Here is a 23468-nt window from a genome sequence, read left to right as displayed (position 1 = left end):
GGTTTTTGGTCTTGCTTTGGTCCAGTTTTTCCTTGCTATGCTCCCTTCCCTACATTTTGGAATGGTAATGTATATCCTGTGCCATTATATGTAGGAAGTATGTGATCTGCTTTTTGATTTTGATTTTACAGGGGATTACAGTAAAGAGATTGCATGAATTTTAGAAGAGACTTTGAACTTTGGAATTTTAAATATTGTTGAGATTGTGATAGACTATGGAGACCTTTGAAGTTGGACTAAATGCATTTTGCATTATATTATTACAAGCTTATGGGGGCCAGGGAGTGGACTGTGGTAATTTGAATGTAGTTGGCCCCCATAATCTCATAGGGAGTGGCACTATTTAGGAGGTGTTGCTTTCTTGGAGTGAGTATGGCCTTGTTGGAGGAAGTATGTCACTATGGGGGTGGGCTTTGAGGTTTCCTATGCTCAGGATACTGCCCAGTGTCTCAATTGACTTTCTGTTGCCTGTAAGATGTAGGACTCTCTGCTACTACTCCAGCACCACGTCTGCCTGCATGCTGCCATGCTCCCCATCATGGTGATAATGGACTGAACCTCTGACCTCTGAAACTGTAAGCTGCCACCGTAACTTAAAAAACATTTAAGAAAAAAAAAACATTTGTTTTCTTTATAAGAGTTGCCTTGGTTGTGTTATCTCTTCACAGCAATAAAACCCCTAACTCTCATTTCAGTTAGGAAATGTGAGTAACAGACTTACAGTGGCTTAATGAAACAGGAGTTTATTTTTATTTACAAGGAGTTTGGACATGGAGAGCTGTTGGCACTTGCTTGGTCAAATGATCACAAGGTCTATGGATCTCTTGGCCTTTTCCTCAGGTGAAACATGATTGCTAATGTTCCAGGTATTACATTCCTAGTCAAGCAGGAATAAGGGTGAGGCAGAGGGAGGCTCTCAGCAAAGCATGGGATTTTCTAGTAGCTCCTGAGACTTCTACTTCAATTTCATTGGCCATACCTGGTCACATGATCACCCAAGCCTGCAGAGAAGGCCGAAAGAGTGAGAATCTATATTTATAGTCTCTAGTGGGAGGTGGTGAGAAAGATGGAGTTGGATCTAACAGAGTCACAGAACATCAAGGTGTCTGCCATGGTCCTCCTGGACGACCTGCTTTAAGGTCCCTTGTGCTTTTGGGGTGTCATCTCTGTGACTTTCCATTTCTTCCAGGGACTGCTAGTGGTCCTACACTATCCCTGATGCCCTATCTTGATTCTCTTTATGTGTCAGAACAGCACATATACCTGTACAGTCATAACCCTCAACACTGTCTTTATTTAGGAAACACACATATTCAGCATAACACCTCACCAGCAGATACCTAAGACAGCTTCACTGCACTTAGACCTTTAGATCTGGAACACACACACACACACACACACACACGAGGGAGAGAGAGAGAGAGAGAGAGAGAGAGAGAGAGAGAAAGGGAGGGAGGGAGGGAAGGAGGGAGAGAGAGAGAGAAAGAGAGAGAAAGGGAAGGAGGGAGGGAGGGAGGGAGAGGGAGAGAGAGAGAGAGAGAGAGAGAGAGAGAGAGAGAGAGAGAGAGAGAGAGAGAATGAGAGAATGTCTATTTACACATCTATGCTGGCACCATGCACAGGAAAGAGACAAACTCTCCATTCACTGTCAAGTCCACACCCTGCTGCTCTCCCACCGTCATTTCCTGGAGCCAGAGCACCCATCATGCTCACAGGAAGATCTGCACTTCTCTGGCAGTGCTGTAAGTCTGTTGCTTATGTTTCCTAACTGGCACGGTCTAGTTATCTAGTTAGGGTTTTATTGCTGTGAAGAAACACCACAACCAAGGCGACTCATAAACTTCCCACCAGTGAAGGGCCTGAAAGCTGAAGCATGGGTTTCATTCTTTAGGGGAAAGATTCAGGTCTTTCTGTAGATCTTCAAAACGGTATAGGAGCGAAAGATTCACACAGGAAGAGGCTTTTGAGGAGGAAGAAGATGATGGAGATGATCCAGACTGGGGGCCTCTCAGGTGACAGTGACTGGCAATGTTGACCCTAAGCGGCCATTCCATCACCATGGCAGTGGGGTGTTCAAACTACCATCTCTTTCCAGAGCTGATTGGGAATTGTATATCTGTTTTCCAAAAAGCTGTTTTTTTTTTTTTTTAATTTTATATTTTGGCTAGAATTGTATTGTGGTTACACCAGTAAAGACCAAAGATTGGCAGTTACAATCACAAGAACATTTGGATTTGCTAGGCTAGAGTTTTCTAGGCCAGTGATTGTGTGTGTGTGTGTGTGTGTGTGTGTGTGTGTGTGTGTGTGTGTGTGTGCGCGCGCGCGGTATGGATAGTGAGTGAAGAATTTTGGGGGCTTTAGAGATGGCACTGGGGACCTCCAGGCCAGGGAGCCAAGAGAGTTGGATATTTCTAAAATGTTCCACTCCTGGGTGCTGCAGCCTAGCTATCTACTCAAACCAGTGTCCTGGGCTTTCCCCTGGGAGAGTGTTAGACCTGTAGCTTCCAGGGACCGTTTACAGGACTCTGATTTGTATGTACAGTAAAGTTGGCAATGCCCTGTTCTAAGCTGGAAGCTGGAGCACTGAGGTGAGATGTGGTCAGCAATTCAGGGAGGGCAGGAGAGGAGGAAAAAGGCTGAAGCATGAGGCAAGCCTGCAAGGCCCGAAGCTGCCTTGGTTAGGACTTCTCCCACCTGGCCACAGCCTGCTGTGGCCTCCCACCCCTTCCTTGCCACAGACAGATCCCTTCTTTGCTCTGTGGTTTCCAAGACATTCTTGTTAGGAAAGCTAAGGCAAAATGGAGGGACACTTGGCCCTCTTTCCCACTTCCGCTAAGGAAGCTTACTCGCTGAGTCGGATCAGGGAGGGCACCTTGGGCAAGTCTTTCCTGGCAGTGACTGCCTCTTAGCACGGGGAGGCTAGGTGCTCTGAAGGAAAAGTCCGTACAGAGACTTTCCTATGGGCTGCGAGGTCCCCAGCTTCCCAGGGACAGCCAGCCTCTCAGGTCTGCCTTGCTCGCATCACCATGTGCCAGGGCCTTCTGGTTCAGGAGGGCTGGAGGAGGTCTGGGCCAGAGTGAGTGGCAGGAGCTGAGTGGAGGGACTCTACAGTGCTCTCTCCTCCGTGGTGATTCTGCGCAGGTTTTCCCGGACTTTGATGAACTCAGGGGCGTGGTCCTCTTCTCTCTGTGGTGGGTTTTCCAGCTGGAGGAGAGAGACACACGGGTGAATTTGGAAGGGCTGGGGCTGGGGGCTCCTATTTTCAAAAGCCATGGTGTTGGACCAAAGGTCCTGTAAATGGGGAAGCAGAAGTACTCCGGGGTGAGTTTTACAAACCATCCCAAAGTGGTGGTGGTAGGGGTGGTGGTGGTGTATCAGGACGCTTGAGATCATCACGATTAACATGGAAAAAAAAAAACCTACCCTCACTTCAGAAAACATTGTCAAAACAGTACTCATGAGGAAATTCCACCATTTCTGAATATGGACAGGGGGTGGGGTGATGTGTAAATGACCTCTCAAGGGTCAGGCTGTTTGCAGCCTGGGGTTTGGAACCCTGGACCTGTTCCAGCTCTCTAGCCCACGTCCATTCCTGAGTGCTTTCCTCTTCCTTAATGAACTTCATCTCTGCTACTATCCATGTCCTGGGCCAACTCTTCCAGGACACAAGAACCTAGAAATCTCAGTGTCCCACACAGGGACAGAACAAGAGACCGGGTTCTCCTTGGGAAGCCTGGTTCAAATAGTTTATTCCTCTGGCCTCGATCCCAGAGGAATGGAATGGCGTCTACTCTCAGGGCAGATGATCATCAGATCTAACTTGCGGAAACGGACCTTAGAGGAAAGCAGGACCAGAGAAGTGAAGCCACTGTACTAGACTCACACAGCAGGCCAGAGGAAGATTCCTGGCACCATGACGACTTTCCCCTTGGGCCGAGCTGGTACCTCCTACCCACCTGGTTGAGTCTCTGCTGCCTTCTCAGCAGCTCCTGCTTGAAGGGGCACTGAAGCCGCTTGGCTTCCAGCTCCTCCTCCTTCTTCTTGATCAGCTGATTCCGGCGACGGTGCTCCAGGACCCGCTGCAGCTCAGGCTTGCTGTCCACACCCAGGCCCCTGGGGGTGGGGGTGGGGCGGGGAGCGATCAGGAGATTCCCCTTTCCACCTTCCCAGTCTGGGCCTGCAGTTTGCGGTGACGCCAACCCACGATTATCTCCTACACTGCTTGGGCAACCCTGGAGGGGGTGTCCTCACTGACCCCTGCCATAGAGAAAGGCAAAGGGCGGCAAAGGGCCGCCCTCTAGAACAGCAAGGCAGGTGGCGGCTACAACAGGAAAATTTCAGTTCAGGTCACAGAGACCAGGTGACATGTGGTTGCTGTATATTTTACCAGGGCTTCTGAGGATGGAAATGCTGGGCTGGGCTCTCTCGAAATCTCCTGGGAGTTAATTTCCTTACAAGGATATCTATTTACCCCATTCTCCAAGTCAAACAATTTTTTTTTTTAAAGTCTAGGAGACAAGAAACAATGTCTGGTTTTCATATTTCCTTGATTATCAGTCACATGCAACGGCCCTTAAAATGTTTCTAGCATTTGCATTTCTCCTCTTGCAAATTAATTCTTCTTATTTTGTTTATTTCCTTGTAGACTAAGGTACATGAGTATCTCAATATTTTATACTGTATATGTAATTTTCAATATAATTTACTTATATTGCAAATATTTCAATTTGATTGAAGCTGTTTTTTCATTGTGGTGGCATTTTTGATACTCTAATATAATGAATACTATAAAAAAAAAACCAAGAACATGATAGTGTTACAGCATTAAGTGAAAACAAACCCACAAACAGCCCAGAGTATAAGGGTTATCTGTTGGTCTCAGAAAGGAAATCACAACCAGCTCTAATACAACTGGCCAGCAGAGGGCGCCACGAAGGCGGCACCACCACCTTCAGCCTGGGCCATATGGTCAGGATCTTCATAGTGGCTCCTCGGCCACCGTCTACTACACTGGACATCCTATGAATGCTGATTGCAGATGTGGCATTCCCCAGATTCTCCCTTGGCTCTGTTTCACTGCCATCCTTTCAACCAATAGGGGACATGACTGTGAAAGGGCCAGCACTGCCCGCTACCTCAGGAACATCTGTGTGCTCTCTCGTTCTCTCTGCTGACACAGTCCATCTCCTATCCCGCTTTAGGCCTTCCAGGTATCATCTCTTTCATGAAGTCATTTAGACAGCCCCACACGCCCAGTACCTCTTCTGGGGTCCCATACTCCTCTAAAGCCTCCATCAAGGCACATACTCTCCTGCCTGATATTCATTTTCCTCTGAGAGGAAAGGAACTGGGCTTCCTTTTTTTGTGTCCTAGGTGTGGGCATAGTGCCCTGCATGCAATAGGTGTTTAGTAAATGTCTATCTGTGGCATTCAACATGCAATGAGTGCCTGGGAGGGATGGGGCTTTTGCGTTCTCACAGTTTCTTCTGGTGACCCTGTGGGGTTCCAAACAATGGCCCCACCAACCTCCCTAGGGACATTTCTCTAAGCACAGCAGGCCTGCACAGGATATTGCTGGGCTGGGCAGATGAGTGCCATCCTACCTTCTGTGGTTCATGAGCAGCTCCCGGTGTAGCTCCTGGTGGCTTCGGGAGGCCTTCACAGGGTTCAGCAGCTTCTTGGGTTTGATGAGCTCTGGAGTCCACTCTCTATACTCTGGCCGAGCCATGAGTCCCCCAATGTCTGCCCTCTCCCTCTGGATCTCCGAGTACATTGAGGCTGTAGTGATGGGTAGTGAAGTTACTTCAAGGATGTCCACAGTCCTACCCACTCCTTGGGGCACAGCTTAGTGGGGGGTCTTTTATATGGATCTTGGCTTCTGAGCGACTTGGGTAAGCTATTTGACCATCTGAATCTTGCTTTCTGCCTCCCTGTTGTGGGAAACAGTCATTACACCTAGGTTAAAAGTTGTGACTACTGGAGATGATGTTTGTAAAGTACATGAGTTACAGAAGTGAAATGACACCAAGATTCAAAATACGGGCTGTCATAGGACTGGGGAGATGGTTCATTCTGAAAGTGTTTGCCATGCAAGCATAAGGACCTGAGTTAGATTCCCAGCACTCACAGCTTGGCATGATGTTGTGTGCTTGGAATATCAGCACTTGGATCCCTGGAGCTCACTGGCCAGGCTATCTATCCTAATCAGTGAGCTCCATGTTCTAGTGAGAGACCCTGTTTCAGGATACAAGGCAGACAGTGCCTGAGGAATGGCATCTGAGGATGACCTCTGGCCTGCACATGTGTATGCACACATACACACACACACACACACACACACACACACACATCTGCATATGCATACATACCAAAGTGCACATGCGGGGCTGTCACTGGCTGTGCTGGATAGTTGTGTGTTAACCTGACATAAGCTAGAGTTATCTGAGAGCAGGGGACCTCGATTGAGAAAATGTGTCCTCAAGATCGAGTTGTAGCCCGTTTTCTTAATGAATAACTGATGTGGGAGAGTCCAGCCCACTGTGGGCAGTGCCATCCCTGGGCTGGTGGCCCTGGGTGCTATAAGAAAGCAGGCTGAGCAAGCCATAGGGAGCATCCATGGTCTCTGCATCAACTCCTATCTCCAGGTTCCTACCCTGTTTGATTTCCTGTCCTGACTTCCTACAATGATAAACAGTGATGCAGAAGTATCAGGCAAATAAACCCTTTCTTCTCCAAGTTGTTTTAGGTCATGTTTTTATCACAGAAATAGTAACCCTGACTAAGACACTGGCAGAAGAAAAAATATTCCCCAAACAAAAGGGATTATGTTTGAGTTTCTGCTTTTCAACAAGCTTGTACTAGAAAAGGAAAAGATGTAAAGGTGTGTGTGTGTGTGTGTGTGTGTGTGTGTGTGTGTGTGTGTGTGTAGCGGTTGAAGACAATTTAGATAAACGCTATGGTAGAAACAAAAATCCTTCCTTACTCTCCCCCCCCCCCTCCAGTCATAGTTCCCAAGTTGCCAGTAGGGACAAAACTCTCCCCATTTTCCACAGCAGAGAGCAGTGTTGGAAATTCAGGGGCTGCTGTGTCCTTGGGACACAGGGGTGGCTGTCATCCTGTCTGCCAAGCTCCTGTGTGACTGCTCTTGATCCCTCCTTCTACCAGAGTCCCGGAACTTTGTCAGTGTGCTTCAAATTTAGGCAAAAAGGCTTCTTTACCCCAGACAGCTCCTTGTTCTTGAAATGCTTTTGAGAGAGGACAGGAGGGAAGGGGACAGGAGAAGAGGGGAAGGGAAAAGGAGAGGAGAGGGAGGGAGGGGAGAGGGAGGGGAAGGGTGGGAAGGGAAAAGGAGGGGAGAAGAGAGGGAGGGAGGGGAAGGGTGGAAAAGGAAAAGGAGGGGAGAGGAGATGGAGGGAGGGAGGGAAGAGGAGAGGGAGGGAGGAGAGAGTAGGGGTGAGGAGGAAAGGAGAGAGGAGAGGAAGGGAGAGGAGAGAGGGCAGAGAAAAGTTCTTTAAAAAAAGTCAGAAAGAGACAGCTGCTGCCTGGTTGTTAGCGGTTTAGAGTAATTACTGTAAATATTAGGAAAAGTTCTGCACCCCTCAGCCCAGCTTTTGGGAAAGCACCCTCACTCCTTTTCTGAGACAAGTCTTTCTGTGAAGCCTGGCTGTGCTGACCTTGCACCTTCCTGCCTCCACGTCCACAGCACCAACCAGCAAATGTCAGCTGCCTGGCTAGTGGGACTGAGCACTTTCTGGGTAGTGGGCAGAGCCAGTGCCTGGTCTAATGTTCAGTAGGCACTGATAGTGTTTGTTGGTTATTGGTGATAAAATTTTTAAGGTTTTGGTCTTGGGGATCCTTAGCCCTAAGTTGGTTTCCACGTGGTGATGGAGGTCGAATGCTCCTGCCTCTCACACTGAGGTTCTACATCTCTTCTGTCCCAGTCTCTCTCTATCTCTGTCCCTCTCTCAGCTTAGATTTTGGCCTTGAACTTATTATATAGTTGAAGGTAACCTTAAATTTATGGTTCTCCTGCCTCCAACCCCAGCAAAATATTAATCATCTGAAGGTATTCTGGTGGTAGCCAGGTGAGGTGTCAGAGTGTAGAAATATCTGCCTTTTTTTTTAATTGAAAATACTTTTTTCATACAATATATTCTGATCACAGTTTGCCCTCTCTCATCTCCTCCCCATCCACCCAACTCCATGCCTTCTTTCTCTAGGTCTTTTTGGGGGCACGGAGGTCCTTGTACTCATAGGGCAGCACTAAGAGAACCAGGAATGTTAACCACACAGAGGTGTCTTCTCAATGGAGGAAATACAAATCAAATACCTGCATTCCATCCAGAAAGCTGAGAGTGTTTATTAACAACCTGGTGACCTTTTTGCTATCCGTGGAGGCAGGCCTCACCCACCTTTTGCTATCTGTGGAGGCAGACCTCACCCACCTAATTCCCCAGAATGACTTCCATCTGTAGGCTTTTACCTGTCCTTAGAGAGGTGGTCACATGTACTTTATGGCCTGCTGACCTCTATGCTATCGGTCAGAGGCCACACAAGATTCTAGGCCTTTTAGCTATAGAACCCACAGTTGTAAATTGGAGGCAGCTTTTTGATTAAGAATGAGAGCTTGTGTCCACTTCCCCCTCCACATGGGGACCCCATCTAGCTTGGACCTGTGCAGGCCCCCTGCCTTCTGCTTTTTATGAAATTGCCATTCTCAGAAGCATCTTTTTTGAGACAGGGCTTCCCTGTGTCACCCTGGCTGTCCTGGAACTTGCTCTGTAGACCAGGCTGGCCTCAAACTCACAGAGATCCACCTGCCTCTACCTCCTGAGTGCTGGGATTAAAGGCATGTGCCACCACACCTGGCTTGGAAGCATCTCTAAAATGAGAATAATTATTTCCTTTCTCTGTATCTTTCTCATAAGATAATTAAGATAATTTGTTTTTAGCTTATATGCTAATTTTTTGGTTCTTAAGAAAATTATCATAATGCACCCTAGTTATTTATTTGCTTTTGAGATAGGACTTCATGTAGCCAAGGGTGGGCTCAAAATTGTGCTGTAGCCAAGAAAAACCTTGGACTTGTTATCTGCTAGTACAAGCCTGGCCATCATGCTTGGTTTAAGCAGTGCTAGGAATCAAATCCAGACCTTCATGTATGCTAGGCAAGTATCCTACCGTCTGAGCTACATCCCCAGCACCTCTAGTTACTTTAAATGGGAACTTTAGAAAATTACCACCTCTCTCTGTGCCCACCAAGGGGGCATAGTTTTTTAGTTGATGGGCTCATATCTTCTGGTAGCCAATGTACCAGAATGCCTTGGTCCAAATTGGAGCTTTAAGACTCCCTGTTTGAGGGGCTGGAGAGGTGGCTCAGAGGTTAAGAGCACTGGCTGTTCTTCCAGAGGTCCTGAGTTCAATTCCCAGCAACCACATGGTGGCTCACAACCATCTGTAATAAGATCTGGTGCCCTCTTCTGGCCTGCAGGCATACATGCAGTCAGAGCAATGTATACATAATAAATAATAATAAAAGATCTCTGTTTGATATGTACTCTATTACTGAGTTCTCCAATCTCTGTAGTACTTTCCATGTCCCCAGGCCCCAACCTGTCCAGGCTGCCATCACATCACACTTCAATATCTCCCTTGATTCCGTTTCCTCTGACCTCATCCTCTTTGTGTCCCAATCCTCCCAGTGCAGGTACTTCTTATCTTAATCCTTACAGTGCAGACGCCATCTTTTGAAGAACTAACTGTATATTGCCAACATGGTAAGACAGTAAACAGAAATAATTTGCATAACATTTGGAAATTTATGTAACAATAATATTTAAAATATAATATAATATTATAATTATTTAATAATAATATTAAAAAGACATACTTATAGCCAGTGGTGGTCACAAATGCCTTTAATCCCAGCATGTGGGAGGCAGAGGCAGGTGGATGTCTGTGAGTTTGAGGCCAGCCTGGTCTACAAAGTGAGTTCCAAAATAGCCAGAGCTGTTACACAGAGAAACCCTGTCTCAAGAAACAAAACAAAAACAACAAACAAAAAACAAACAAAAAAGACATACCTATATTCCTAGTAAAACAACAGGAGAGAAATTCAGTGTGGTGGGACACAAAGTAAGTACACAGAATTCGAACCTTGCACAACCGAAATGGCCACTGAGGAAGTGTGTGGAAGTGCGTGCCGTGCCTTCTGCAGATGCTTGCACTCTTGTCATTTGCCAGGCGTGTGGTAGCACTAGGTATATGACAGGGAGCTAAGCTCTAAAGATTACCAAGGGGACCAGTTCATCAGCTGGGAGGGCCTCTGTGGAGAGCTGGGGCTCAGCTGCGCACGGAGAGTGGAGGGGAAGCTGCTCCAGGCGGGGAACAGCTGTCTGGCTCCCGCACCTTGAACAAGCTGGGTCTGTTCTGGGAACACAAAGGCACAGTGTGCCCAGAGTGGCAAGATCTGGTGGTGGAGTGTTCGAAATGAGGGGGACAGTTGGCTTCAGGGCCGAGAAAGGGTGAGGCAGATTAGATTTCTAAAAGGTCATGCTGGCTGCTATGGAGGGGAAATGGTCAACAGGCCTTAGGAATTTTTATTTCCTTCACTTTCAGCGTGCTGCTTGGTACTTTCCCATTACATTCCCGAGAAGCCTTGGCTTGGCCTGGCTGTCCACCTTCACCCCCAGGCCACCTCCTCAGTCTTGGCTTCCAGGGTCACTCTGGGAAGACAAGCCTTGTCTGGTTTAACCTTCTGTTGTTACTGTCTTGAAATACTTCATACATGTTGAAGAGTAGCCCTTTATTTTGTCCTGGGCCCTGCAGATGGAGTCACCTCACACACTAGGTCCACCAGTGGCAAGCCCTGGCTTAAGGATCTCTCTGGGCCCTCCACGCTTTTTAAATTAAATCTATGGTGTGTGATGAGGCAGGGATCTCCAAAGGCCAGCTACAACTGGGGAAGCTGCCTTTGCCTCTCTAAGTGCTGAACTCCAGTAGGTGTGTGTGTGTGTGTGTGTGTGTGTGTGTGTGTGTGTGTGTGTGTATGACTGTGAGTGTGTGTGAGTGTGAGTGTGTATATATGTGTGAGAGTGAGTGTATATGTGTGTGAGTGTGTGTATGTGTGTATGTGCATGTGTGAGTGAGTGTGTGTATGACTGTGAGTGTGTGTGTGTGTGGGTGTGTACATGTGTGTACAGAATGAGGAAGGAAGGACTCATGGGAGTCCTTACAGTTTAAGAACTGCAATGTGAACCTTCTAGCCTTTTAATTTGATAAATAAGGCTTCTGTGTGGAAAACCTTGTATAGGTCCTCTCATGGAAGATACTGTTCAATGGAGGCCTTGGAGGTGTGTAGTCATGACCTGCCTCACTACAGGTGGCAGCCCTGGTTGCTGATAGGAGCCCTCTTCTCTTGCTATTTGACAAGGCACTGTATAATTTCAAAGCAGAAGAAAATCTGGATTATCCTGGAGGTCAGAGAGGACACCTTAGGTAGAAATCTGGGGTCACTCCAAAAGCTGCTGGAATTCTGAGCAATCCAACCCCTTTCAGGATGTGGCCATGATGAGGCAAAGAAGTGGGTATCAAACAGGCCAGCTCTGAAAGAAAATGATCTGGCAGGAGAGAGGAAGGGTTGGTGTAGGAGGAGTTAATATACTTAAAGAAGACGCAGAAATATCTGCCATTCACATCTGGAGTTGAACTTGAGCTCTGTCCCCAAATCAATGCAGTTTTCAGTACAAGAATCTGATGATGCTCACAAGGCTCTTGGCAAGTGGCCAGCTCTGTGGCAGCCCTGGAAACCAGCCTCCTGCTGGAGGCTGGTTTCCAGGGCTGCCACAGACAGTAGAGCAGTGTGTGCACTCTCGGGCCTCAACTCCCATAGATAAACCAGGAATCGTGGCCTAGAATCGCAGTGCGGCCACTTCATTAGCTTTGGTCACTGTTAAATACATCCTGTTCCTAGCCCTGGACTGAGGTCTTATTATCTTAAAAAAGGAGATGGTAGTTAAGTCATTAGATCCTAACTTTGGCTGAATGTTGGGGTCCTCAGGGCGCATCAAGTCATACTTCAGGAATTCCAGTTCAGTTGCTTAGTGTTTGAGAGGTTTGAAAACTCCTGGAGGGAGGGAGGGAGGGAGGAGGGAGGCCCTCTTTGCTCTAGCTGGCCGTGGTTGGCCAGTCACTCAAGCAAGTCTGGTTGAGGGCACACTTCTTAGGTCTTTAACCCAGGTGTCCTCCTCCTCTGGAGAATCTTAGTGTTGGAAGACAGAGGAGCTCCAGCTGGGCATGACACTTCTGCAGCCAGAGGTGTCAGCTAAATGAGTGGCATGCCTGTCTCCAAGAGGGCAGATAGTGAGTCTGGCCTCTTGCAGGGGGCAGCGGGGAAAATAGGAGTGCAGAAGAGACTGTGACCTGTGGTTCTCCCCAGATTCTGCTGGTGACCAAAGAGGTCCCATAGCTGCTTCCCAGAGACTGAGCCAGGTTCTGAGTGTGCACAGCTGGGGTGGAATAGTAGCTTTGACACCAGTTTCTGGTCCCTTCCTGGGCAGTGAAGACAGAGACAGAGGAGAATGATACTCTTGCTTCAGGGTCAAGTTCATACTGAAAGTAGCTGTGGGACCTAGGCTGATGCCCAAGGTCTTCCTATCCTCTTTTAAAGCAGGATCTCATTTATCCCAGATTGGCTTCAAACTTGCTATATAGCCAAGAATGACCTTGAACTCCTGATTTTCCTGCTTTTGTCTCCCAAGTACTAAGATTACAGGTGTAGCCACCATGTGCCATTAATGAGGTACCAGTGAGGTACCAGTCTCAGGACTTTGTGAATGGTAGGTAAGTTCTTGACCAACTGAGCTACATCCTTAGCTCTGCCTATGGTTTTAATGTCCCTTCTGTCTGCTTTTTCTCTATCTTCAATGTTCTTACTCTATTTCTTATGCATCAGTAACAACAAATGACACTGGGTCCAGTCAAGTGTCCAGTGGTGAAAGTGAAGGAGACAGATGGTAACATGCAATCCTAGCAGTGTGATGATAGTCATGCTCTCTGATCTGTGACCAGTAGAGATGGTCACATCCACTCTAAGATCATTGGAGCGTGGAATGATATGGTGTGCATAATGTTAAGGTCCACCCAAGGCACACTGTAACCCTCCTGTCCTGCATATTTTGGGGTGAGCATGGGACTTGGTCTGAATCTCATGATTGTCATGAAGGCAACTCATTTTAGAGCTGAAGAAGTCAAGGCCCATTATGCCAAGATACATGTTGGGTAGTTAGCAAAGCCAGGGTCTTTGGACTCCAAACCTAGTACTCTTTCTATCATGACACTGTCTCCCAGAAAAGGTGTGCTTCTGACTCAAAAGAATAGGTTTACTTTACTTTTACCTTTGCTTTCTCTATATGCTCAAGAAACCCTATGGAAGAAGCATCTGAGCCCCTTTGATAGTCGAGAACATGAAGCCCAGGGAACCAGCCTGTGAGAAATGGAAACATTACCCTGTCACTTGAAGCCACAGGCCTGGCAGCCTTCACCTCCTGTTCCTCCAAACCTTCCTGGTCCAGCATCAATAGACCCAGAAGGGAGGCTTTGAGAAGAGCTGGCAAGGGAAGGGGAAACATTCAGAAAAGTGACAAGCTGGCTACCACATGTCCTGCTTGCCCTTTCCTCCCTGCGGGTGCCGTGTTTGTGGCTCACTGACCAGTAACCTAAGAACATATCTGGCAATACCTCCAGGACTCCCTGCAGCCTCAGTCCAACTTTCTTGAAGCTGCCTGTCCATCTGGATGAGAGGACTCCAGACTGGCTTCCTCAACTCTTTGTCTTGGTCCCCTGGAACTTTTTAGGCAATGATAAGGGTTGGGTTTTGAAGAAGAGCTATAATGGGTCCTCTGCAAAGTTAGGGATTATGTCATGCTGTTGAGCAGAAACCAGCTTGAGCAGATCTCCCATACTGTTGCTCATGGGGTCTGATGGCAGCCCATTCCACCTGAGAGCTGCTGGCTCAGGGAAAATCACAGCAGAGGTTACCATCCTTTGAGCTAAGAAAGCTACCAGGATCCAAGCTGCCCAGAAACCTATGTGTGAGGACAGCTTCAAATTTAGAAACCTATAGCAATATCTTAGTGATATACGATCCCCTAAGGCATGATTTCTCTAGTCTCAGACTGGCCTTCTACTGAACGATGCTAAACACAAGTCCATCAGCAAGGTGGGCATCACTGGTAGCCTGCACTCACAGTACAGGCTGAGTGCTGTGCTGTGCATCTAGCCCTGGACCCACTGAACTCTCAATAAAATGAGAAGGTGGGCAACCCTTCTTAGGAGCAAGTCATCAACCTCAGAGGCATCATCTGATTTCTCCATATCACATAGCCAGTGAATAAAGGAGCCAGAATCTGACCTGAGCTCTGGTGCCTAAACCCAAGTTCTGTGTTTGTCTTATTGCATATAGAACCTGAGCTTTTGTCCATCTGTTGATTATTAGGTGACCCCTCTTCGATGACCCTACACACCCCTATTGTGTAATAATGGATCTAGGAGAGACTATAGCAGACATTAAATTTTGCTCAGTATTTAGAAGCAAAAGATCAACCAGGCTGCAGAGTATAACTGAGAGCCCACTCAATCCCTGTCCCCCATTCCCACCTCATATCCCTGTACCATTCACCCCAGTGAGGCAGAGTCCAGGTACCTAAATTCCAAGGGTTCGGTTGCCAGGATAGCTTGCTCTGCTGCTCCCAGGTCTCTCTCCTTCCTTCCACCTTCTCCCAGAATACAGCCTGACAGCAAGTGACAGAATAGACTGGAGTCTCCGAGCAGTGTCTGGGCTGCAAGCTCCTCTGCAGCTCTCAGTCTCAGGGAGCCCTCAGCAGGTCCCAGGGCTGAGGCAGCCTCCCCCAAAGGGCGGGTCTTAAACTGCCTGAGATGGGAGGCAGTTTTGCATTCCTGTTTATTCTGATATCAATAAAAAGGAACTGTTGCTATAGAAACTGTTATTTCACTTGGTGAGTGGCCATGGCCACTCAGAACACCATGTCCAAGCCATCCTGATTGAGAGGCACAAATAAATACCTGTTTTGTCAGATTGATGAGAAATAAGAATCATGCCAAGCTTTGTTCTGAACAAGCCTGTTTCTAGCTGCTGTGGAGGAATTTCCCGTTTGTATGGGAGGTGATTCCAGGACTTCCCTCAAGGATTGGGAAACCATACTTCCTGCTGCAGCAAGTAATTCTTTGGAACATGACTCTTGGGGTACTAGCAGGGAAAGAACTATATCTTGAGTCAGTTTCTGGTCATCCTCCAGGCACAGGTGTGACATGAAGTTGCCATTTACAAATGTGTTGAGCTACATCTGACACACCTGTTAATGGTTTGACAAATTCATACATACTGGGTGGTGGTGGTACACACCTTTAATCCCAGCACTTGGGAGGTAGAGTTCTGGGGCAGTCTGGTCTACAGAGCAAATCCCAGGATAGCCAGGCTAAAAGGAAATTCTGTCCCTAAGTTAAACAAAACAAACAACAAAAAGCATATAATTAACTTCATACCTGGAACTTCACAGAAGAAGCAGCAAGATGTAGGCAAGAGAAGGGCAGGTGATGGAGTCTATACCTGGATCCTATCAGAATCCCAGCCCTTTCTTTACTTTGGCTTCTGTGGCTGGGTGATAACCTCAATGAGATGGTGTCCACTAATACACCCTACAGAGAGAACTGTCATGCACTAAGGGCACCAACATGCATGCTTGTGCCTGGCTACAATGAGATTGCATGCAAATAAAAGTTCAGGTCATGGGCAGAACCCGAAAACAAATCCACATGCTCATAGATCAGACGCCTTCCCTTCACCTTTGAGCTAGCTTCCCCTTGAGCATTGGGAGTGTTCTTGCTTTGGGCATTATCCTGTGTTCCCCAGGGAGGAAGCCAGCACCTGCCAATGAAACTAGGCTTTCACCCCAGTTCACTTTCTCATGAACATGGGTTGTCCAGGAGTGATGAGGACCAGGGCACACTTCACAGGTAAGCAGATGCATTGCGCATGCAGTTTTGGGTTCTTTTTGGCCACAAGATCTGTTCATTTAGCCAACATCTACTGAGTATATACTGTATTCTTGGCATGACCTAAGTGGGCATATGATGAGTAGGAGACGGGAATCCACATTCAGTACATGTGTGCCTGTGTGTGTGTGTGTGTGTGTGTGTGTGTGTGTGTGTGTGTGTGTGTGTGTGTGTGACAGCAGATAAGGAGACACACAAGAAAATGTCAGTAAGTGATGCATGGTTGTGTAGAAGGTAAGGCTGAGTGAAGGGCAGTGATTGAAAGCTTGGGAAGGGTGGGAATGGCAGAGGCTGACTCACAAGAAATTGACCATTGTTTGTATGGGAGAGATTTCCAGAGTGAGGGCAGCTAGTATCAAGGCTCTAGAGTGGGAATGAGCTGAGAACGGTAGAAGAAGGCCAGGAGAACTGCAATGAGAAAGGAGGGAGATGGTGGGGGGCCTGGAAAGGGAGGTGTGGGAGGGCACTCCCAGTGCTCTGAAGCCACAGATACTTAGAGTTGCACATTCTCAGGCCCAAGACTGTTCTAGAAACAATGTGTAGTCCTCTATGTTTATTGCTCCCAAGTCCTGGCTTTCTGGAAATTCCTGGAATGATAGCCTCCCCCAGCTTCCCACCCTGGCTGCTTCATTTCACTCAGCTCTTCTAGTAGAACAGCACAGCAAAAGTCTTGTCAAGGGCTGGGGGTGTAGAATGCTTGCCTAGCATGCAGGAAGCCTTGGGGTCTGTCTCCAGCACAGCATAAAACTGGATGTGGTGGCTCATACCTGTGATCCCAGAACTGGGGAGGTAGAGGCAGAAAGATCAGCAGTTCAAGACTGTCCTCAGCTACACAGACAGCTTAAGGCCATCCTGGGCCACAGGAGACCTTATTTAAAAAAAAAAAAGGACCTGTCAACCACTATTGCTACCCATTTACTTTCTCATCTTATTCTACAGAGAAGGAACTGGGTGTTTCTTTGGGGATTTCAGTGGCTCATCAGAACTAACCTTAGTGACTTCTGACAACTGAGGATCTAGGGACCCTAGGGAAGGACTCTGACAGCTTCTGCTTATGTCTGGAGTCCCCATAGCCACCATGGCCACTATTTCTGTCAACCCCATTATCTAGAAAGTCCTGGTTGCAGGTCCAGGATGATAGATGGCCAAAGACAGTTGGGCAAGAAACCTCAAGGCTAGGTGTTATTTCCTCTGTGCAACCAGAACTCTCTTTGCTGTTCCATCTAAGGCTTTTGTCACAGCCCAACTTGGTGCAGACCCAGCAAGATCACCCACTAGGCTGGCAGCTGAACAGCAGGGGCCTTCTTTTATTCTTGTCATAATTTCTGTCCCAATACTGAGATACTTGCTATGGATTAGACATGAAGTATTCCCCACAAAAGCTAAAGTGCTGAAGGTCTCCAGATGTGCTGTTAAGAAGTAACTAGGTCTTGATGGCCTTACCTTCATCAATAGATCAATGCACTGATGGGTTCACAGTTGAATACGCTATAAGAAGGTGGGGACTAGTTAGAGCAAGGAAGTAGGTTTCTGGGATGGGGTGACTTTGGGTACATCTTATCCCTGTCTCCTACCCTTGACATCATAAGGTAAGCAGTGTTATTCCACCATGTTTCTGTCTTGTCATGGTCTTAAAAGCAATAGAAGCAGCTGACTGTGGACAGCAATCAGCAAGACCGTGGACTAAGTTAAATGTTTTCTCCCTTTACATTAATATTCTTGTGTATTTTGTTGTTGTATTTAAAATAGTGCTAAAAAACTATAGCTGACAAGAAGACATTCAAAACATGGGACACTTGCTGCAGCTCTTCCTGTGGTGTGTGGGTGCTCATGACACTGCACAGGAGGTGGAGATGGGCAATCAGACACCACTGTTCATCTACAACAGTCAATACGAAAGATTGCATCATCTTATGATGGGTGCAGTCAACTAGTATGACCCCCCTTCCTTAAAAGAATAACTCACTTTTATGTAAACAATTCTGTCAGCAGAGGTCAGTTCTAGGGGAATAAATCTCAACTGTCATCGCTAAGTATCACTGAGTGTGAAAAACAGAAAGATAAAGACATGTTCATAGATTGCTGTATCAGAACTGTTGATGGGACCTAGATAAGGAAGTGTGTGTGTGTGTGTGTGTGTGTGTGTGTGTGTGTGTGTGTGTGTTGTTTTGTAGCTCAAAAGTAGGACCTTGGGCATGCTAGATATGTGATCTATCACTGAGGCCCTTGCCTGGCCCAGGAATATGGATTGAGCATATTCCCCTGGGGGAATCCTTTCTATTAAAGTTTGAGAACTACTGTTTGATACAATGCAGTTATAAGCCCTTGTCTTTTGTTACTGTTCTGTAATGTTTGTGGCTTCAGAACAAGCAAACCCATCCACACATTGCTTTTGTCAGAGAAAAGCAGTAAGGATGTAAAAGTATGGGGGAAACCGCATCTTCCAGGCAGCTGTCCTGAGAGCCAGTTTGGAATCCTGTATGGGCCATGTGTGTTCGTCTTGAATATGGGCAAACAGAGGCCCTTAAGGAAATGAATCTGGCAGGAGATTGTTGCAGAAATCTTTGGTTCAAGGTGGAGTCACTGCCTCTCTGGCCCTGCTTTTCCTCTCCTCTGAAACAAAGTGCTTTAGAAGTTGGTGGGCAGAGTTCTCACTCAGCCTCACAGTAGGAAGACTGAAGGAGACTGCCACACTTACCCCTGTCTCCTGGAAGTATGAGAGGAAAGGGTACTGATGACCAGGAAGACAGCCAGCTGGGGCGTTTCTTGCTGTAGTGCAGGAAAAACCTCCACAATCAGCTTTTCTTTTATTTCAGCTTAGTTTCCTTCAGCTCAGTAGCACCAAAGGCAATTCAGATGGGCCCACAAACAACAGAGAAATTTCCATAGCAACTCAAAACTTCTTCCTTGACCCTGTGTTTTGGACTCTCAATCTCCAAACAAGCCCACAAAATAGTTCTAGGATCAAACTGGCCACCTCTCGACGCTCCAAACATAGTCTGCTGAAAGGAATTGGGGGCAGGGGAAGAAGCTTGCTGGCAGTAGAGCTTGCCATGGGGCTCACAGAGAGATTGTAAATTGGTGAAGAGTTGCCTTTCCAAGTTTGAACTGGGAAACATTTACTCCGGGGAAGGGATTTCAAGCGTGAAGACAGGAAGTGGGGCAGGGCAGCAAGAACCAAGAGTTCTTTTTCCAAAAGCTGGCTCTGAACCCGTTGCCGTTGGCATAAGGAATTTGGTCTCTAAGAGTGATCTTACCCTTATTTTATTTTCCTTGCAATGAAACAAACCAGGATATATTCTAATGTTCCCTTCCCTGGCCCCCCCACTAGCCTCCCATGTGTATGCATGTGTGATGGACAGATCATAGTAAGCCATAAAATTTCAGGAAGTCCATGGTTGCAGGCCTGGGGCTGGAGGTTGGGGGAAAGCAGCACTCCTAGAAGAATTTAATTCAGATAACCAACAGATTAAAAAAATTAGTATAAGCACATCCATTTTATCTTTGGAGCTACTTGCAATAAACTCTTCTTTGTTGTTTATTTGAGGTTCAAATTGCACCAGGATTCAGTTTTTTAAATGTAGTGTTCCCTGGTAATAGTAGTGGACTAAAGGTTTTTCTGCCCCCTGGTGGCTAACAAGGAGCACAGACACTTGGGGAGGTACCCTGTTATCCCGACTGGAGACAGAAGCCCTCCTCCCCAGGGAAGAAGTAGTACATGCCAGGTAGACTTTTATGGGAGGACAATAGCTTCCCAGGTATGACTGAGCGTGAGTTATATCACAGAATGAGTTCTTCCAGTCAGGGGTTATGAATATCTGTGTTAACCCAGGCACCAGCCCTGGATCCACTGCTGTACTAGGAGACCTTCAACATGCCTTCCTCGTCTCTAGACTTGGGCCGTTGTTCTTCTGATGAACAGAGGACACAGGGCATAGAAACCTCAGCCCCAGAACTGGACTATCTGCCTAAGTGATGCTATTTATTATCTTAATACCTCATGTAACAGCACTAGAGTTCCCATCCAAATGAAAAAACTGGAAACCCATTATGAAACAAATGTACAGGTAAATTATGCATGGGGTAAACTAGAAGGCAATATCCTCAAGTGTAACTAGTGGCTGTTTGTAGCTAGTAGGGTTATGGGGTAAACTCTGCCCGTTTGATTCTTATCTAAATATCTATGGATGCATGCATCACTATATTGCAGAGATAGGAAGAATTGTCCTTTCTTTGTCTAAATCGGTGATTCTCAACCTTCCTAATGCTGTGACCCTGTAATACAATTCCTCATGTTGTGGTGACCCCCAGACATAAGATTATTTCATTGCTACTTCACAACTGTAATTTTGCTACTGTTATAAATTGTAATGTAACTATCTGATATGCAACCCCTGTGAAAGGGTCTTTGGAATCGCAAATGGGTCCACAGGTTGAGAATCACTGATCTAATCAAACTTTGGAGAGGTGGCTCTGCCTGAGTTTCAAAGTGTTTTCTGCCTCTGGGGCGGGTGGAAGATTCCTTAGCAGACTGTGGGATGCTGTTGCAGCTCCTTGGAGCTGTCTATTTACTCACTAAACAGAGAGGATGATTAGTGGGTTGTGGCAGAATTGTGAAGGTGGACCTAGACAACATTTGATGTTTCTAGTGAGTGCTCTATCAGTAAGTACCCAGTCCTCAGGGAGACCTCTGTCTCCTTCCTGGCTTATGTGTGGTGGTTAGGAAATGAGCCTGTGATCCTGGCGCTCTGACTTATCTGCTGTGTAGATGCACTGGAAGTTGAGAAAGGCAGTTCACAGCAGCACTCCAGCTGGAGGAAGTGCAAGTTCGGGATTAGGGAAACTTTCCGCCAGCTTTAGAACTGACACCTCAACAGAGAACTTTGAGGTTTGAAATCTGATTCTTTGCTTGGGGGTTGCTGGCTTTATGCGGGTGGGGTTGAGACCCCCCCTCCTCCAGAAGGCGCTGTTGGCCCTGAAACCATGGCCAGTCTTTGTTTGGGGACTTAAGGGAACCCTTGTTCAAATGTTCTCAACCGGTAACTGGGCGGTGATATCTCCTGCGGCAGGAGCAGGGCACAGCAACCCTGATCCCTAGAGTTCTAGGCGGACCGGGTGGCGCCACTACAGCAAAATGTCTGGCCTATGGGCGCCTTAGCACTTTTGGCCTTGTAGTCTTCAGGCCGATTACTGGTTGAGACCCGCTGGTTGCCAAGAAAGAAGGCAGCTGGCCAGGGAGCCAAGTCATTTGACATTTTCAAATCACTTCCCCAGGAGGGCAGGGGTCCCAGTGACTTTCAATTTTTACCTTTTCCCAAACCCTCCCTGGAGTTCAGTTCCAGAAGGAAACATCCTAAGCCCCCATCAAGGGCATTTTCTCCTTTTTTTTTTCTATATCCCGTCGTTTACCCAAATTATTTTTATGCTGATCATATATTCATTTATCTTATTATTTGAATAAAAGGCCTTTAAAGTGTCCTGAGTAGAAAATACAGTGCTCATCCGCACATAAGCAAACAAAAAGTTTAGAGATGAACACCTGTCATTCAACTACATCCTCAAAATCCAAAAGGTCATGGCACGTCTCCTTCCCAATTGTTACATGCCCACATTTAGCAAATGCTTTCTGAACTGCCTGGACCATGCTGTCCCCTCATCATGGGCAACCACCTACGTGACATCAGGACTCCCTCATTGGTGGCCAAGGCTCAGGGCTTTCTTCCTCAGCAGAATCCCCGCTTTGCTGTCAGACCTACCTCCTAACCCGGCTGCACGCTGCACGCTCTTGGGGACACTGCCGGGCACCAACCCCGACAGGGACCTCTCAGAACCTCTGCAGGCAGGACATGGGGTGTAAGCACGAGTTTGCATTTGTGCACGCTCGTGTGTTTCCACACCAGTAAGAGGGCAATAGATGGAAGAAAAAATGAGAGAGAAGAAAAAGAAGGACAGAGCAAGGAGTGATGGAGAAACGTCGAAGCTTTGAGATGATTGGAAGGAAAAAACCTGGGCACCAAGGAAGGAAGGAACAGAGGCGCTGCGGTCTGCATGGGATGTTCCCGGTGGTGGCGTGGTTCCCACTTACCCGACCTGAGCAGCATCGCCCGGTACAGCCCGGTAGCCTCGGCAGGGGCCTTGGTCCGCTCGCCCAGCTTCTGCGCCATGCCCTGAGCTGAGTGTCCCCACTGCTGAGCCTGGACTGAGTGCCTGAGCTGCGTCTCAGTGCTAGTGACACGCCGGGCTGCTCCACCCGCCGGCCCGGGGATCTGGTTACAGTAGGCTTCTGAGACACTGGTAGTGTAAGAGGGCTGGGGGCAGACAGTCTCTGTGCCTAGAGCAGTCGGCACAGCGGGCATCTGGACAACCTTGCAGCATCGCACCGAGCGAAGCCGGCCTCTTTCCCGCTTGGCCTCTTGCCCACCTCTCCCAGTTCTCAGCCGCTGGTTTCTGTGAAGGCTGCAAGCAGCAGGTATGGGATTCGGAAGCGCCATTCCTGGGATCCATTTCCAATACGGCTGATGAAGAGAAGCCCATAGTCCTTCGCCCAGTTATAAGGTGAGGCTTGGCAGGCATACGCGTCAAGTGATTAGAACGCGGTGGGCGTGGAGCAAACTGTGCACTGGTACTTTTGACTCGAGGATGTTGCTGAGTTGGTAGAGTGCTTTAAACGAAGCCCTGGGTTCGAGATCCAACATGGCGTCAAACCCGGGAGGGTGATGCATACCTGTAATCCTAGAGTTTAGGAAATGGAAGTAGGAGGATCAGGAGTTCAAGGTCATCCTCAGCTACATAGCTCGTTTGAGACCAGACTGGGCTATATGAGAGGTGTCTCAAAACACAAACAAATAAACATACCCCAAAGATTCAAGTGGTACTGAGAGATAGGGTCTTTGCTGGGGTAGGGGGAAGCTGAAGGGGAAAGTTGGTAGGATGCCACAAGACTGATTTCTCTGGCCTTGTGGTGTTCCTTAAACAGCCAGAGAAGACCAATGGAAGAGTCTGAAGACTGATGGGGCAACATCCACCAGGCAGTTGTGGAATATGTGAGATGTCCACAGCTTTGGTTACCCACTCTGCCTGCACTGGGCTACACAGCATCTAAAAGAAGAGAATATAAATTATGCACTACTTGTGTTATAGTTCATTTGATCTTTAATCCTACTAAGCTGGGTCTCTTAGCATTCCGATTTTACAAAGGAGAGGAAACAGAAACTCAGAGAGGCTAATCTATTGCTCTGAAGTCACTCAGCATGGAGTTAGGACATAAATTCAGAAGGTCTGACCCTAAACACCAATTCTTCTCCACTGCCTCTGTTATTGAAGTCACTCTTCAGAGCAGTCCTAAAGGGTGAATCTTCCCTCCAGTTTAGGGATGAATTCACTGAGATTTAGCAGGT

General features: G+C 47.4%; 1 protein-coding gene across 4 annotated transcripts; it reads right to left on the bottom strand.

Annotated features, from left to right (window-relative positions):
- Nucleotides 1-727: 727 nt before the first annotated feature.
- On the bottom strand, nucleotides 728-22279 carry Fam107a (family with sequence similarity 107 member A). Of its 4 annotated transcripts, XM_042284402.2 has the most exons (5): nucleotides 14702-14917; nucleotides 13506-13606; nucleotides 5604-5778; nucleotides 3957-4113; nucleotides 728-3204 (listed from the first exon to the last, which is right to left on the bottom strand). In XM_042284402.2, exons 3-5 carry the CDS (start codon nucleotides 5771-5773, stop codon nucleotides 3106-3108), a joined length of 426 nt encoding a protein of 141 aa, XP_042140336.1. In that variant the 5' UTR covers nucleotides 5774-5778; nucleotides 13506-13606; nucleotides 14702-14917; the 3' UTR covers nucleotides 728-3105. The 4 variants fall into 4 exon arrangements, with proteins under 4 accessions (XP_042140336.1, XP_015843707.2, XP_076400664.1 ...); XM_015988221.3 differs by lacking the exons at nucleotides 13506-13606; nucleotides 14702-14917 and adding an exon at nucleotides 22157-22279; XM_076544549.1 differs by lacking the exon at nucleotides 13506-13606 and having other exon boundaries at nucleotides 5604-5930; nucleotides 14702-14918.
- Nucleotides 22280-23468: the final 1189 nt, after the last annotated feature.

The sequence above is a fragment of the Peromyscus maniculatus genome, chromosome 9 (assembly GCF_049852395.1).
Source record: "Peromyscus maniculatus bairdii isolate BWxNUB_F1_BW_parent chromosome 9, HU_Pman_BW_mat_3.1, whole genome shotgun sequence".
Classification (NCBI taxonomy): Eukaryota; Metazoa; Chordata; class Mammalia; order Rodentia; family Cricetidae; genus Peromyscus; species Peromyscus maniculatus.
This window is presented reverse-complemented; position numbering and strand designations above follow the sequence as displayed.